We start from the raw sequence: 18,222 nt of genomic DNA, 5'->3' as shown, positions 1-18,222 counted from the left end.
AGTGTACTGGGTGTACTGGGTGTCACAGTGTACTGGGTATCACAGTGTACTGGGGGTCACAGTGTACTGGATGTAACAGTGTACTGGGTATCACAGTGTACTGGGTGTCACAGTGTACTGGGTGTACTGGGCGTCATAGTGTACTGGGTGTACTGGGTGTCACAGTGTACTGGGTGTCACAGTGTACTGGGTATCACAGTGTACTGGGTGTACTGGGTGTCACAGTGTACTGGGTATCACAGTGTACTGGGGGTCACAGTGTACTGGATGTAACAGTGTACTGGGTGTCACAGTGTACTGGGGGTCACAGTGTACTGGGTGTACTGGGCGTCATAGTGTACTGAGTGTACTGGGTGTCACAGTGTACTGGGTATCACAGTGTACTGGGTGTCACAGTGTACTGGGTGTACTGGGTGTCACAGTGTACTGGGTATCACAGTGTACTGGGTGTCACAGTGTACTGGGTGTCACAGTGTACTGGGTATCACAGTGTACTGGGTATCACAGTGTACTGGGGGAAGTTTTCTTTGTTGGTCAGGTTTCCACAGGGGAGGAGAAAGAGTTGTTGACCAGAGAAGCGAGAACATGTGAGGATGTTTGGGAAGATAAGAGCCAGTTGAAGGTGATTAACTAGAAAATGGGACCCAGACTTCAACTGAACTGACAGAGCAGCAGATGATGGAGTGTTTCAGAAGTCTGGGCTTGACCTCTACACTTATATTTGATAGAAATTGCTCTTTTTAATTATGCTATTTTAAATATTTGTGTGATTCTTTTAATGGAGTGCATTCACATTATTTCACATTACATCGATATACATTCAAAGTCACAGTTACTACTTGAAGAAATCCATAGAAAAGCACCAGTGGATCAAGAGTTCACTGTTATTTCTCACCTGTGCAGAGAATCCACTGCTCCCGGTCTCTGTGGAAAGTTTAGCCATCAGGAAGTAACGCAGTCTTGAATTTGGGATTCCAACCTGAAGAGTGAAAATAAAAAAAGCCAGGCTGAATCTGATCCACGTTAAGCTTTCCTCTGGGGAACAGGGAGCGTAAACACATCCCTCAGTGTTAAACAGCACAGTTCAACTCTGCTGCACACTCCAAGCCTAAAGGCTGGACAGCTAAGGACAGCAAAGGACAGCAAAGGACAGCTAAGGACAGCTAAGGACAACTAAGGACAGCTAAGGACAGCTAAGGACAGCTAAGGCTCTTTGAAGCAGATGTTTCAATGTAGTGAGGGTGTCTCTGTGTGTCTCTTACACTGGTCGGCGACAGCATGAACTCCTGAAACAAATATCCACAGTCCTTCAGGGTTTCCACCAAACGCTCCCTGATCAACACAAGAAATATAATCACACGAGCACAAGAGGAGAAAAACTCAGTACAACTGTGGTACAAAGAGAGTAAACATGCATACATCTGAGCAGCAGCTACACTTAATAATCAGTAGTGCAAACCTGCAGGACTACATGAAAATATCCCAGTTTCAGTTAGATGAGCAGACAGAAAGTCTATTAAAAAGGTTTTTCAGTCCGGTTTCAGTGTTTATTATGTTTATTAACGTTTGAACAGAAGTGTGCAAAGATCAGCATTAACAACAACTTTTCAAGGGGAGAAAGAGAAAAAAAAGAGAAATAAAAAAAAGAATGATGTACAGAAAGACAAAAAACCTCCACCCCATATGAAAAACGAACCCCTTGCCCCCCTGTCACTTATAAATAAAAAACAATCTGTAAAACACAAATATATATGGACCTTCAGTGAGTAAAACAGCCAGAATACCGACTAAAGATTCACTCTTGTACTTTTGTCGATGGATTGTTAAAAAATTCAGAAAAGGTCCCCACACCTGATAAAATGTCTTCAGAACCCCTCCACCCTAATCTAAAGTTCTCCACTTTAAGATGATATATTACATCTTTCACTCAGTCGGCGGGCAGCATCCTTCCTTTTCAACAGGATCAGGCGGCGTGCCGACAGAGCAGTGGTCTTCCAACCCCGACAGGCAGTCTCACCCCTCACCAGTGACCCCACCCCTCACCAGTGACCCCACCCCTCACTAGTGACCCCGACAGGCAGTCTCACCCCTCACCAGTGACCCCGACAGGCAGTCTCCCCCCTCACCAGTGACCCCGACAGGCAGTCTCCCCCCTCACCAGTGACCCCGACAGGCAGTCCTTACCCCTCACCAGTGACCCCACCCCTCACCAGTGACCCCGACAGGCGGTCCTCACCCCTCACCAGTGACCCTGACAGGCAGTCCCCCCCCCCACCAGTGACCCCACCCCTCACTAGTGACCCCGACAGGCAGTCCTCACCCCTCACCAGTGACCCCAACAGGCAGTCCTCACCCCTCACCAGTGACCCCGACAGGCAGCAAAGGGGGATCCAATGTTATATTTACACCAAGTACACAAGAAAATAAACTGCCAATACTGCTGTATTTTGGGACCAAGCCAAAACACAAGTATTAAAGTGTCTTCCTCAGATTTACACCAGTCGCACGTTGGGTCAGTATGAGGGTAAATTCTTGCCCGTTTAGATTGTGAATGTGAGCTGGGTGTACCACTTTAAACTGAATAAGAGAGTGTCTCGCACACATTTTCTAAACTTTAGTCCGTCTGCTTCACTGGTACTGGTCTCCAGGTCTCTGATGGCAGACATGGAAGGAGAACCCAAACTGGGAATCAAGTGTAGCATAGTAGAACCGATATCACCTCGTCAATAACATCATAGGGAGGTTTGGCTGGGAACCCCGGGACAGAGGCGAAAACAAAGTGCCTTACTTGCTAGTATCTAAAATGAGAAGGAGGTAAATCATATTTAACAGATAATTGTTCAAAAAAAACAAATGAGTTTTCAATCTAGAGGTCTTTAAACATTTTCAAACCTTTGCCATACATGGAACGTGGCGTCCAGCATTGAAGGAAGGAAAAAGGAGTTTGATGCTGTTGGACTGGAGAGACTCAGACTTTGGAGACCAAAATGTTTCTACATTGTAAGTCAATTTTAACAGAACTATGGACAACAGGATTATTAAATGTTATGTATGGAGGTAGTGGAATTGATGCACCAATTCCAGCTGGTAGGGACAAGGAGCTACAGGAAAGCTCCTCCAGCTCCACCCACTTTGGTACATTATTACCACAATAGCAATGAACCCAAAGGGACAGACCACAAAGACCAGCAGCCCAGTAGGAATATGGAAGATTTGGAAGTGCTCGGCCGCCGTCCTGCTTTAACTTCTGCAGGTCTTCTTTATGCAGACGGGGCTTCATGTTGTTCCAAATAAAAGATAATATCCGAGAAACAAGCTTCTTAAAATAAGCCTTGGAGATGAAGACAGGGAGGCTCTGAAATCAATATAAATACCTGGGGAGCACAGACATTTTGACATTTACTCTCCCAGCCAATCAGAGTGGAGGGAGTGACCAGCTGGATCCGTCCTGCTGAACTTCGTGTTGCAGTGCATCAAAACATTTTTTAAAGAGCTCACAAACATTTCTTGTTACAGTGACCCCGAGACAGACAAAGGTGTCCATTTTGTGTAATATTTTGTAATGTTGTGTTTGTCAGATTCAGTGGCAATAATTCGCTCTTATGTAGATTCAGTTTATACCCCGAGAGTTCTCCATATCTCCCAAGAAGCTCCAGAATGAGGGGAACAGTAGTCTCAGCCTTGGACACAAATGATAGCAGATCATCAGCATACAATGATAATCTATGTTCAGTGCCGGATCTTGTAATGCCATGGATAGAATGGTCGTTTCTTATCGCTCTGGCTAGAGGCTCGATAGCTAGCACAAAAAGAAGGGTAGCCCCCTGACGGGGGCCATGGTGGAGCCTGAACAATTTTGGATAATGCTTATTTGTTAGTACCATTGCCGAAGGGCAAGCATACAGTAGTCTAACCCATGATATGAATATATCACCAAACCCAAACCTCTCAAGCAGGTAGTTCCGCTCTACTCTGTCGAATGCCTTCTCTGTATCCATAGAAAGAAGGCATTCAGAGTCAGTCTGGCACAGAGTGTATGTGATATTAAACAAACTACGTACACTGAAATAGGAGCACCTGTCTTTCACAAAACCAGTCTGCTCTGATGATACAATATGGGGCAAAACCCCTTCCAGACGAAGGCGCAATATTTTGGCCAGAATTTTACAATCACAGTTTAAAAGTGAGACTTGTCTGTAAGACGCACACTCTAAAGGATTTTTATCTTTTTTGGGGAGCGGTACAAGTCTGATTCAAAGTGTCAGGGGGGGTCCACTTATTTAGAGAGTCTACGCTGCTGCTGCTAAAACAGGTGTTAATTGTTTAGAAACGCTGCGTAAAACTCACTGGGCAAAGCATCAGGACCAGGGGGTTTCTGGGTTGTAAAGACTTGATTGCCTCCTCAATCTCCTGCAACTGTATTGGTGCATCCAAGGCAGTGACCTGATCTGGAGACCAAGTTGGAATAGGCAAATCTCTAAAGAAGTAATGAGGAGGAAGGACCACAAGAATTATTAGAGCTGTAAAGATCGTGGAAGTAGCATTGAAATGCATCATTTAAACTGGTCAGTGACAATCTGGCCGTCCTGGGATTTCACCCCTTTAATTATTTGCTTGGCCCTGGAACCTTTCAGCTGTCTTGCTAGAACCTCCCTTGCTCTGTCTCCATCCATCCATCACTCCATCTATCCATCCACCCATCAATCTTCTCCCTCTTACCCGTTCCCAGGTGGTGGGGGTGACAGTCTGAGCACCGTCACCCAGATCACATTGACCCATTAAGAACCTTCCTGCAGGTGGAGAGCCCACAGGAAGGTGGAGAGCCCACAGGAAGGTGGAGAGCCCACAGGAAGGTGGAGAGCCCACAGGAAGGTGGCGCCCGGCGTGGGACATGAACCCTCTACCTTGAGACTGAGAGGCTCATGCTCTACCAGCTGAGCTGGCCGGGGTCTGCTCTGTCTCCGTGCTCATAAATATTACTCCGATCTGATTTTCAATAGTGTGTGAGTTAAGTATGTCATATTCTGTGATTAGCTTTAAACGTTCTTTGTACAGATCTGGAGGAGTTTGTGCATTCTTCTTCTCTAAATCAGCTATTTGTTCTTCCAACTCCACTTGTTTTGATTTTGAGTCTTTTCTTTTTTGGCCATATATGATATTATCTGGCCTCTTAGATACGCCTTAAGGGCCTCCCAGACAGTCGCCATGGAAACATCTGGTGTCATTTTAATATCCAAAAACAGAGAGATTTGGTCGGACATGAAGTTCAGAAAGTATTCATCAGATAGCAGTAGAGAGTTAAATCTCCACATCCGTCTGGGCGTTACAGCATCAGGGATGTTCAGATTAAGTAAAAGAGGAGGTCTGACCCTACCATAGGGTGGTAGTCACATGACTGAACCGCCGCTGTGAATGTATTATCAATGAAAACGTTATCAATTCTGCTATAGGTTTGATGAGCACATGAAGAGAAAGAGTATAGCCTGTCATTTGGGTGTAAAAAGCGCCATATATCTGAAATGCCATAAGTGGAAAGAAATGACTGTATATAAGAAACAGGTTTACATGTTGCATATCCCGGCCTAAAAGATGACCTACCCACCCCGGGGTCCAGACTTGAATTAAAGTCCCCTCCCATAATCAGCAGGTGTGAATTTAAGCAAGGAAGCTGATTGTGAGCTGACACGGAAAAAAAACTGAGGGTCATCACAGTTTGGAGCATCAATGTTGGCTAAAATAACATTCCCATTCTAAGGTTTGAAGTTGAATGAAAGAGCTGTCCCACCATCCACATTTCAGCCGAGCATTGTCTGAATTCTTGGTGTGTTTCTTGAATAAATGTTATTGCTGCACCTAAAGTTTTCAGGTGTATCAGGGCCTTCTTCCTCTTAACTGGATGGTTCAACATTCCAGGTGACCATATTAAACGAGCCAGCCATTTAAATCTAATCAAAAATCCAGAGGTTAGAAAAAAGATCCACTCGTTAATCATCTTTTTATACAACATTAAAGCCCCGGATCTTCTGGCTGCATACCAAAAGATGGACACAAAGAGAAAAAAAGGAAATTACAACACTTTGGTGCATTCACAGAGACAGTGAAACAAGGTGCCCCTCCCCCAAACCCCCGGGTGACCCTAGCTGCTTGAACAAACAGCACACCGACCCTAACTAACTGTACTACTTGCCTAACTAGTTTACCCATAAGATAAGTCCCTCTATCCCACTTAGTCAGATGTGAGATAAAACCCACCACATAACAGATCGTATCCTCATCACCAACGTAAAGTGCCCATTTCAAAGCATGTCCTTATCAAACAGTGAACATGGCAGAGGTAAACACAACGTTCATGTACAACACGGTACAGTACCCACCTCTTGGAAGTGAAGCAGTCATATATACTATCAAGACTAACCAGTCAGGAGTTCTGAAAGTCCTCAGCAAACTTCTCGGCTTCTGCCACAGAGCTGAACACGGTGCGAGTGCCGTCAGCGTTGGTAATATGGAGCCGCGCAGGGAACAGCAGGGCAGGGTTCAGTCCCATCTTATATAGTTCTGACATTACCGACGCGTATTTCTTCCTTTGACTAACCACGTCAGGGCTGTAGTCCTCGTAGATCCTGAATGGGTTATTCTGGAACCTCAAATCGCCCCTCTTCCTTGCCTCCCGTATCACCAGTTCCTTGTTTTGGTACCAATGAAAACAGATGATGACTGGCCGAGGCGTGTCTCCAGGTCCCGGCTTGGGGGCTCGGCTGCGGTGCGCACCGTCCAGCTCCGGGGGTGAGGGGAAAGCGTCCGACCCTGGGCGGTGCGCACCGTCCAGCTCCGGGGGTGAGGGGAAAAAAAAAATGGACTGGGTTGTGGACCTGCAATCCCCTGGGGGAGACCAATAAGACGGATGTTGTTCCTCCTGCTTCTTCCCTCCATCTGGGCGAGCCTTGAGTTTAGCCTGGCAGCGTCAGAATGTCTCTGCTTCAGCGAGGCCTGGGTGAGACGTCTCTGCGTTGTCTTCCAGGGAGTTCAGGCGCTCGCCACGAGTGTCAACAGTCTCCTGGAGCCCGTCCAATTTCCCGTTCACTTCATGATTTTTTAATCTCAGCTAGCATGGACGTCTTGAGTTCGGCTAACGAGGCTATTAAAGCCACTTTGCTAATGTTGCTAGTAGCTGCAACAGCCGCCGGCTTGGGTTTCTCGCTCGCCTTAGCGACTTCAGGTGGCATGGCCGGGCAAAAACTACTAACCAGCAAAGAGAAAAACAACATTCAGTCGCGAGAGAAGGTCGGAGTGTTACAAAGGCGGGTTTTTAATGTTGAAGGTAGCGGGAGCTGGAGGGAAACACGTCCGACTCCACACTCGCCAAACCGGAAGTCTTCAGTCCGGTTTAAAATCCCTGGGTAGCGCGAGGCAGCATTGCTCAGGGTTTTTAAAATGATGTCATCCTGGATAATGATGCTGATGATCCCGTGGTTCCTGTTCTGCTGGATCTAACCGCTGCAATAACAAAGTGGACCAGAACATCATTTTCTGTTCTTTTTTCTTCTTTTTGAGAAATCCAGGCAGCAGCACCTGGTGGGCACCTGTGGTAATGCACCTTCAAGGTGTAGCTCCTTTCCTAGCTCCATACGTGTTGGCTTTGCTGGCTCTGGATCTTCCTCCTCTCCTCTTTCATAAGGGGTTCCACAGGGCTCACTTTTAGGGCCCCTGCTTTTTTCACTCTCCTTACTGCCACTGGGTTCTGTTCTTAGAAGGTACAGCAGCTTGTTCCACTGATACATGGACGATAGCCAAGTATATGTCCCATTAAAGAAGAAAGATGTCTTCTCGCTGACGCCTCCGTTGCTACGTCTTGATGACACTATAACCTGGATGGCCTTGAACACCATGACATTTAAAGAAAAACAAAAACAGAGGTGATGGTGTTTGGTGGCAGTGGCTACTGTAAACCCCGCCGATAAATCAAGTTCAGTGGAGTTAATAGAAAAGTGAACCAGAACCAGACAGAGGTGGGAGGATAGAGGAGAGGACAGACAGATAGATTAGGGGACGGAGGGATACAGACCCTGGTTCGGGGAAGGGGAGGTAGCGAGAGAGGTAGAGAGAGATGTGTGTGTGTGTGTGGGGGGGGTCTTGAAACAGTGCTAACTGTAAGCTTTAGTAAATAGAAAAGTCTTAAGTACGGCCTTAGAAGTAGAGACAGTTTCAGCTTCCCTACTGAACCTGGGAGCTGCTTCCTCAAGAGAGGAGCCTGAAAGCTGGAAGCTCTGCCTCCATCCTACTGTTAAAAAACCCTAACCCTAACCCTGCAGGGGGGAGTACTGAGAACCAAGTGTTCTGTAGAAAACCTAGGATTGTGCAGGGGGCAGCACTGAGAACCATAGACATAATATAGAGTAGACGCATTGGCTGCCGTGGAGCAGGAAATACGGCGGCCATCTTGTCAAGCCTGTAAACACAAACTGCAGCAGCAGAGAATCCAAGACACCAGAGCACCGGGTGGAGTAATCCTCTACAGATCGATGGACTGTAGGAAGCAGGGCTCGGGGGGTACTCTTCACAGGTAAGACAGAACAGTACTATTGTTTGACTTATTGTTCTGTATTTCTGTCTACCAGTGAACTCAGCAGCTGCCAAGACATAGACTTTGTTTACAGCTTGTTCACACTGACCAAGAGACACTGACTGGGAGACAGAGAGACACTGACCGAAAGACACTGACTGGGAGACAGAGAGACACTGACAGAGAGACACTGACCGAGAGACACTGACTGAGAAACAGAGAGACACTGACCGAAATACACTGACTGGGAGACAGAGAGACACTGACAGAGAGACACTGACCGAGAGACACTGACTGAGAGACAGAGATACACTGACTGGGAGACAGAGAGAAACTGACCGAGAGACACTGACTGAGAGACAGAGAGACACTGACAGAGACAGAGAAACACTGACTGAGAGACATTGACTGAGAGACAGAGAGACATTGACTGAGAGACACTGACAGAGACAGAGAAACACTGACTGAGAGACAGAGAGACACTGACTGAGAGACACTGACTGGGAGACAGAGAGACACTGACTGAGAGACAGAGAGACACTGACTGAGAGACACTGACAGAGACAGAGAAACACTGACTGAGAGACAGAGAGACACTGACTGAGAGACACTGACTGGGAGACAGAGAGACACTGACTGAGAAACACTGACTGAGAGACAGAGAAACACTGACTGAGAGACAGAGAGACACTGACTGAGAGACACTGACTGGGAGACAGAGAAACACTGACTGAGAGACAGAGAGACACTGACTGAGAAACACTGACTGGGAGACAGAGAGACACTGACCGAGAGACACAGACAGAGAGACACTGACTGAGAGACACTGAGAGAGAGACACTGACAGAGAGACACTGACAGAGACACTGACTGAGAGACACTGACAGAGACACTGACTGAGACACTGACTGAGAAACACTGACAGAGACACTGACTGAGAAACACTGACAGAGACACTGACTGAGAAACACTGACAGATAAACACTGACAGAGACACTGACTGAGAAACACTGACAGATAAACACTGACTGAGAGACACTGACTGAGAAACACTGACAGAGACACTGACTGAGAAACACTGACAGAGACACTGACTGAGAAACACTGACAGAGAAACACTGACTGAGAGACACTGACTGAGAAACACTGACAGAGACACTGACAGAGACACTGACTGAGAAACACTGACTGAGAAACACTGACTGAGAAACACTGACAGAGACACTGACTGAGAAACACTGACAGATAAACACTGACTGAGAGACACTGACTGAGAAACACTGACAGATAAACACTGACTGAGAGACACTGACTGAGAAACACTGACAGAGACACTGACTGAGAAACACTGACAGAGACACTGACTGAGAAACACTGACAGAGAAACACTGACTGAGAGACACTGACTGAGAAACACTGACAGAGACACTGACAGAGACACTGACTGAGAAACACTGACAGATAAACACTGACTGAGAGACACTGACTGAGAAACACTGACAGAGACACTGACAGAGACACTGACTGAGAAACACTGACAGAGACACTGACTGAGAAACACTGACTGAGAAACACTGACTGAGAAACACTGACAGAGACACTGACTGAGAAACACTGACTGAGAAACACTGACAGATAAACACTGACTGAGAGACACTGACTGAGAGACACTGACTGAGAAACACTGACAGATAAACACTGACTGAGAGACACTGACTGAGAAACACTGACAGAGACACTGACTGAGAAACACTGACTGAGAAACACTGACTGAGAGACACTGACTGAGAAACACTGACAGAGACACTGACTGAGAAACACTGACAGAGACACTGACTGAGAAACACTGACTGAGAAACACTGACAGAGACACTGACTGAGAAACACTGACAGATAAACACTGACTGAGAGACACTGACAGAGACACTGACAGAGACACTGACAGAGACACTGACTGAGAAACACTGACTGAGAAACACTGACTGAGAGACACTGACAGAGAGACACTGACAGAGAGACACTGACTGAGAGACAGACTGAGAGACACTGACTGAGAGACACTGACAGAGACAATGACTGAGAAACACTGACTGAGAGACACTGACAGAGACAATGACTGAGAAACACTGACAGAGACACTGACTGAGAGACACTGACAGAGAGACACTGACAGAGACACTGACAGAGACACTGACAGAGAGACACTGACAGAGACACTGACTGAGAAACACTGACAGAGAGACACTGACTGAGAGACACTGACAGAGACACTGACAGAGAGACACTGACAGAGACACTGACTGAGAAACACTGACAGAGAGACACTGACAGAGACACTGACTGAGAGACACTGACTGAGAGACACTGACAGAGACACTGACAGAGAGACACTGACAGAGAGACACTGACAGAGATACTGCCACAAATACCATAAGTGAGAACAAGATGAAGGGTGTGAAGAAATAATGAGGAGATTTAATTACCTTGTGTGAAAATCTGATTGTGTCTCATAATGAACTCAATACAATGTTGAGGCTCATCGTCAACATCAACATGAATGCTAAAGGTCTCCCACAGAAGAGTGCACGAGCGTTAAGGCCAACCTTAACCCTCGCGTTTTATTTAAGGATGTAACTAAATCTGCCATAGTTCTAGATAAGAGCACCTCCACCCAAAGAGGGACGTATGTCATCCCTCCTCATCAGACCAGGTTTCCCCCCAAACTGCTCTTAAGGATAATGTCGCCCAGAACTGGACTCTGAAGTGGACGTTCATGCTGTAGAGACTTTATATATATATATTTATATATATGATCTCCAGGGTTCCTCCAGATGATGAGGTGTTGAGTCCAAACAGTGCTCAAGACCTTTGGATGAAACTGAGCAACCTGTCTGGTTACCTGGCAGAAGATGTTTCAAAGCCTTTGACGTTCTCCAGGAGGATGAAGCGAGGCCGCCTGCAGAGCCTGGACACACACACACACACACACACACACACACACACACACACACACACACACACACACACACACACACACACACACACACACACACACACACACACACACACACACACACACACACACACACACACACACACACACACACACATTATACACACAATATACATATATAAACACACACACCTGGAAAAAATGAAGAGACCACTGCAAAATGATCAGTTTCTCTGATTTTACTACTTCCTGGTATGTGTTTGAGTAAAATGAACATTTCTGTTTAACTTTATAAACTAGACAACTTTTCACCTGAATCCCAAATAAGAATCTTGTCATTTAGAACTTTTATTAGCAGAAAATGAGAAATGGTCCCAATAACACAGTTGATGCAATGTTTTCACACCTCAAATAATGAGAAGAAAACCAGATCCTATTCATTTAAAAACAAAACAATACGAATGTTTTCACTCAGGAAGAGTTCAGAAATACACATTTGGTGGAATCAGCCTGATTTTGAATCCCAGCTGTCATGGTTCCTGTCATGCTCTCCACCAGTCTGTCATGGTTCCTGTCATGCTCTCCACCAGTCTGTCATGGTTCCTGTCATGCTCTCCACCAGGCTGTCATGGTTCCTGTCATGCTCTCCACCAGTCTGTCATGGTTCCTGTCATGCTCTCCATCAGGCTGTCATGGTTCTTGTCATGCTCTCCACCAGTCTGTCATGCTCTCCATCAGGCTGTCATGGTTCTTGTCATGCTCTCCACCAGTCTGTCATGGTTCCTGTCATGCTCTCCACCAGTCTGTCATGGTTCCTGTCATGCTCTCCACCAGTCTGTCATGGTTCCTGTCATGCTCTCCATCAGGCTGTCATGGTTCCTGTCATGCTCTCCACCAGTCTGTCATGGTTCCTGTCATGCTCTCCACCAGTCTGTCATGCTCTCCACCAGTCTGTCATGGTTCCTGTCATGCTCTCCACCAGTCTGTCATGGTTCCTGTCATGCTCTCCACCAGTCTGTCATGCTCTCCACCAGTCTGTCATGGTTCCTGTCATGCTCTCCACCAGTCTGTCATGGTTCTTGTCATGCTCTCCATCAGGCTGTCATGGTTCCTGTCATGCTCTCCATCAGGCTGTCATGGTTCCTGTCATGCTCTCCACCAGTCTGTCATGGTTCCTGTCATGCTCTCCACCAGTCTGTCATGCTCTCCACCAGTCTGTCATGGTTCCTGTCATGCTCTCCACCAGTCTGTCATGGTTCCTGTCATGCTCTCCACCAGTCTGTCATGGTTCTTGTCATGCTCTCCACCAGTCTGTCATGGTTCTTGTCATGCTCTCCATCAGGCTGTCATGGTTCCTGTCATGCTCTCCATCAGGCTGTCATGGTTCCTGTCATGCTCTCCACCAGTCTGTCATGGTTCCTGTCATGCTCTCCACCAGTCTGTCATGCTCTCCACCAGTCTGTCATGGTTCCTGTCATGCTCTCCACCAGTCTGTCATGGTTCCTGTCATGCTCTCCACCAGTCTGTCATGGTTCCTGTCATGCTCTCCATCAGGCTGTCATGGTTCCTGTCATGCTCTCCACCAGGCCGTCATTCTCTCCACCAGTCTGTCATGGTTCCTGTCATGCTCTCCATCAGGCTGTCATGGTTCCTGTCATGCTCTCCACCAGTCTGTCATGCTCTCCACCAGTCTGTCATGGTTCCTGTCATGCTCTCCACTAGTCTGTCATGGTTCTTGTCATGCTCTCCATTGGGCTGTCATGGTTCTTGTCATGCTCTCCACCAGTCTGTCATGGTTCCTGTCATGCTCTCCACTAGTCTGTCATGGTTCTTGTCATGCTCTCCACCAGTCTGTCATGGTTCCTGTCATGCTCTCCAGTCTGTCATGGTTCCTGTCATGCTCTCCACCAGTCTGTCATGGTTCTTGTCATGCTCTCCACCAGTCTGTCATGGTTCCTGTCATGCTCTCCACCAGTCTGTCATGGTTCCTGTCATGCTCTCCACCAGTCTGTCATGGTTCCTGTCATGCTCTCCATCAGGCTGTCATGGTTCTTGTCATGCTCTCCACCAGTCTGTCATGGTTCCTGTCATGCTCTCCACCAGTCTGTCATGGTTCCTGTCATGCTCTCCACCAGTCTGTCATGCTCTCCACCAGGCTTTCATGGTTCCTGTCATGCTCTCCACCAGTCTGTCATGCTCTCCACCAGGCTGTCATGCTCTCCACCAGTCTGTCATGGTTCCTGTCATTCTCTCCATCAGGCTGTCATGGTTCCTGTCATGCTCTCCACCAGTCTGTCATGCTCTCCACCAGGCTGTCATTCTCTCCACCAGTCTGTCATGGTTCCTGTCATGCTCTCCATCAGGCTGTCATGGTTCCTGTCATGCTCTCCACCAGTCTGTCATGCTCTCCACCAGTCTGTCATGGTTCCTGTCATGCTCTCCACTAGTCTGTCATGGTTCTTGTCATGCTCTCCATTGGGCTGTCATGGTTCTTGTCATGCTCTCCAGTCTGTCATGGTTCTGGTCATGCTCTCCACCAGTCTGTCATGGTTCCTGTCATGCTCTCCACCAGGCTTTCATGGTTCTTGTCATGCTCTCCACCAGTCTGTCATGGTTCTTGTCATGCTCTCCAGTCTGTCATGGTTCTTGTCATGCTCTCCATCAGTATGTCATGGTTCTTGTTATGCTCTCCATCAGGCTGTCATGGTTCTTGTCATGCTCTCCATCAGGCTGTCATGGTTCCTGTCATGCTCTCCATCAGGCTGTCATGGTTCCTGATGACATGACAGGAACCATGACAGACTGGTGGAGAGCATGACAGACTGGTGGAGAGCATGACAGGAACCATGACAGACTGGTGGAGAGCATGACAGGAACCATGACAGCCTGATGGAGAGCATGACAGGAACCATGACAGCCTGATGGAGAGCATGACAAGAACCATGACAGACTGGTGGAGAGCATGACAGGAACCATGACAGACTGGTGGAGAGCATGACAGACTGGTGGAGAGCATGACAGGAACCATGACAGACTGGTGGAGAGCATGACAGGAACCATGACAGACTGGTGGAGAGCATGACAGACTGGTGGAGAGCATGACAGGAACCATGACAGACTGGTGGAGAGCATGACAGGAACCATGACAGCCTGATGGAGAGCATGACAGGAACCATGACAGACTGGTGGAGAGCATGACAGGAACCATGACAGACTGGTGGAGAGCATGACAGGAACCATGACAGACTGGTGGAGAGCATGACAAGAACCATGACAGCCTGATGGAGAGCATGACAGACTGGTGGAGAGCATGACAAGAACCATGACAGCCTGATGGAGAGCATGACAGGAACCATGACAGACTGGTGGAGAGCATGACAGGAACCATGACAGCCTGGTGGAGAGCATGACAGGAACCATGACAGACTGGTGGAGAGCATGACAGGAACCATGACAGACTGGTGGAGAGCATGACAGGAACCATGACAGACTGGTGGAGAGCATGACAGGAACCATGACAGCCTGATGGAGAGCATGACAGGAACCATGACAGACTGGTGGAGAGCATGACAAGAACCATGACAGCTGGGATTCAAAATCAGGCTGATTCCACCAAATGTGTATTTCTGAACTCTTCCTGAGTGAAAACATTCGTATTGTTTTGTTTTTAAATGAATAGGATCTGGTTTTCTTCTCATTATTTGAGGTGTGAAAACATTGCATCAACTGTGTTATTGGGACCATTTCTCATTTTCTGCTAATAAAAGTTCTAAATGACAAGATTCTTATTTGGGATTCAGGTGAAAAGTTGTCTAGTTTATAAAGTTAAACAGAAATGTTCATTTTACTCAAACACATACCAGGAAGTAGTAAAATCAGAGAAACTGGAAATAATTAAGAGACCACTACAAAACGATCAGAGCTGTATACATAGATCATTTATGTGGCATCTGCATTTCCATAACTTTCCCAAAAATATAAATCCAGAACTTTTCCAGGGCCTGGAAGTCGCATTTTAGGTTCCCATGACTTAAAGGTTTTCATGAACACTACTGATATCAAACTCATGTACACAGCCGTGATGCGATGAGGTGAATGAGGAGTGCAGACCTGGGCAGAAGGTGGAGGATGTAGAGGAAACTCTTGGTTCTGGCATCTGTTATGTCCCCTTGAAGTCCAATCCTGCATAAAATACAAAATATCTACCCATCAATTCAATTCAACTTTATTTATATCGCACCAAATACAACACAGTCAATTCCAGCTGCTTTTAACAGCCAGAAACCCATTTTAAGAGCCTTTTTATGTTTCATGGGTTCATTGTTTCTTTCCGTTTGTGTGTGTCCTCCTGATGACTGGACATTGGGTTAGTTTTATATTCGCCCACTAGGTGGAGCTAGGGCACGGTGGAGGTTAGAAAGCCTCCACCTAATCAATGCCAGGTGTGCAGGACAGGGGAGCAGACACAGTTTTGAAGCGTTCCAGGGAGACGTGTCAGGGAGAGTGGCAGTAGGGAGGACAGATTAAATGTGGACCATAGGGACTCAGTATTGGACTGAGTGACTGATGACAGGCAGCAACTTTGGACTGTGGAAACTTCATTTAAATAAATGGATTGACATATCCCCAGGAAATCTCCACAGTGGACCTGGTCATTGTTTCCTCTGAACGCGTTCGAAACAGTTCCCCCGTCCTCACCAGCTCCCCCGTCCTCACCAGCTCCCCCGTCCTCACCAGTTCCCCCATCCTCACCAGCTCCCCCGTCCTCACCAGTTCCCCCGTCCTCACCAGCTCCCTCGTCCTCACCAGCTCCCCCGTCCTCACCAGCTCCCCCGTCCTCACCAGTTCCCCCGGCCTCACCAGTTCCCCCGTCCTCACCAGCTCCCCCGTCCTCACCAGCTCCCCCGTCCTCACCAGTTCCCCCGTCCTCACCAGCTCCCGCGTCCTCACCAGCTCCCTCGTCCTCACCAGTTTCCCCGTCCTCACCAGTTCCCCAGTCCTCACCAGCTCCCCCGTCCTCACCAGTTCCCTCGTCCTCACCAGTTCCCCCGTCCTCACCAGTTCCCCAGTCCTCACCAGTTCCCCAGTCCTCACCAGCTCCCCCGTCCTCACCAGCTCCCCCGTCCTCACCAGCTCCCCCGTCCTCACCAGTTCCCCAGTCCTCACCAGTTCCCCAGTCCTCACCAGCTCCCCCGTCCTCACCAGAGCAGCACCTTAAATAGGTTAATGTGCTGCTATATCCAACAATCAAATGAGAAGCAGAGCGACGGTGGGAAGGAAAAACTCCCTCTAACAGGAAGAAACCTGCAGAACCAGACTCAGAGGAAGTGAACCTGCAAGAACCAGACTAAAGAGGTGAATCTGCAGAACCAGACTCAGAGGAAGTGAACCTGCAAGAACCAGACTAAAGAGGTGAATCTGCAGAACCAGACTCAGAGGAGGAGAAACCTGCAGAACCAGACTGATAAAAGAAAATACTTGGACCAACTTAACTGCTTCAATTGGTTACACCTAAATGAATCAAGTTCTTTGAACTTAAAATAATTCATTACCTTAAATTTGAAATGAATCTAATTCATTAACTTATGTTTAAAGAACTTGATTCATTTAGGTGAAACCAATTGAAGCAGTTAAGTTGGTCCAAGTATTTTCTTTTATCAGTCTGGTTCTGCAGGTTTCTCCTCCACCAAGTCTCTAAGGCGGGTGCCGGGGCGGCCACCGGGACGAGCCGTGGCGGGGGACAATGATGGGCAGGCGACGTGGGCCTCCGTCCAGCTCCAGCCAGGACCATCATGGCTGGAGCTGGACGGAGCTGTTGCCTCAGGGCCGCCTCGGCTTCCATTAGTACTCTGCTAAGGTAAGGTGTATGACGTAGCTCACGAGAGGACGGGGTGTACTGTACTGGAGGTGTCTCTGAGACACCTCCACGAGAGGACGGGGTGTACTGTACTGGAGGTGTCTCTGAGACACGGTGGGTTTTTCTCTGTAAAAGTGCCCTGAAAGGACGGTGTTGTATTTGGTGGCATACAAATGAAATTGAATTGAAATAAATATGATTCAAGATTGTTGTGTGATTATTCAAGTTTTACAACATTTCATTAAAAACTCGCCAGCATGCATCAAAGCAAAGTGACCTCTGTGGACATTACCAGTAAATCCTCTGTGGACATTACCAGGAACTCCTCTGTGGACATTACCAGTAAATCAGCTGTGGACATTACCAGGAACTCCTCTGTGGACATTACCAGTAAATCAGCTGTGGACATTACCAGGAACTCCTCTGTGGACATTACCAGGAACTCCTCTGTGGACATTACCAGTAAATCAGCTGTGGACATTACCAGGAATTCCTCTGTGGACATTACCAGGAACTCCTCTGTGGATATTACCAGTAAATCATCTGTGGACATTACCAGGAACTCCTCTGTGGACATTACCAGTAAATCATCTGTGGACATTACCAGGAACTCCTCTGTGGACATTACCAGGAACTCCTCTGTGGATATTACCAGTAAATCATCTGTGGACATTACCAGGAACTCCTCTGTGGACATTACCAGTAAATCATCTGTGGACATTACCAGGAACTCCTCTGTGGACATTACCAGTAAATCAACTGTGGACATTACCAGTAAATCCTCTGTGGACATTACCAGTAAATCTGCTGTGGACATTACCAGGAACTCCTCTGTGGACATTACCAGGAACT

General features: G+C 47.4%; 1 protein-coding gene across 4 annotated transcripts in view; it reads right to left on the bottom strand.

Annotated features, from left to right (window-relative positions):
* trdmt1 (tRNA aspartic acid methyltransferase 1) overlaps positions 1 to 18,222 on the bottom strand; it is a 34,401-nt gene that overhangs the window by 11,957 nt on the left and 4,222 nt on the right. For all 4 annotated transcript variants that reach the window (XR_013936401.1, XR_013936402.1, XR_013936403.1 and 1 more), the window contains exons 4-7: positions 15,624 to 15,695; positions 11,460 to 11,525; positions 1,263 to 1,332; positions 896 to 979 (exon numbers count right to left, since the gene is read on the bottom strand). Coding sequence is in view for 1 of the 4 variants with exons in the window: in XM_080489787.1 (XP_080345913.1) it covers positions 896 to 979; positions 1,263 to 1,332; positions 11,460 to 11,525; positions 15,624 to 15,695 (292 nt within the window). In the remaining 3 variants the exon portion in view is untranslated. The remainder of the gene's footprint in view (positions 1 to 895; positions 980 to 1,262; positions 1,333 to 11,459; positions 11,526 to 15,623; positions 15,696 to 18,222) is intronic.

This window comes from Lipophrys pholis, assembly GCF_963383615.2.
Source record: "Lipophrys pholis genome assembly, chromosome: 20".
NCBI classification, from domain to species: Eukaryota; Metazoa; Chordata; class Actinopteri; order Blenniiformes; family Blenniidae; genus Lipophrys; species Lipophrys pholis.
The sequence above is the reverse complement of the archived record's forward strand: the minus strand, read 5'-3'. Positions and strand labels throughout refer to the sequence as shown.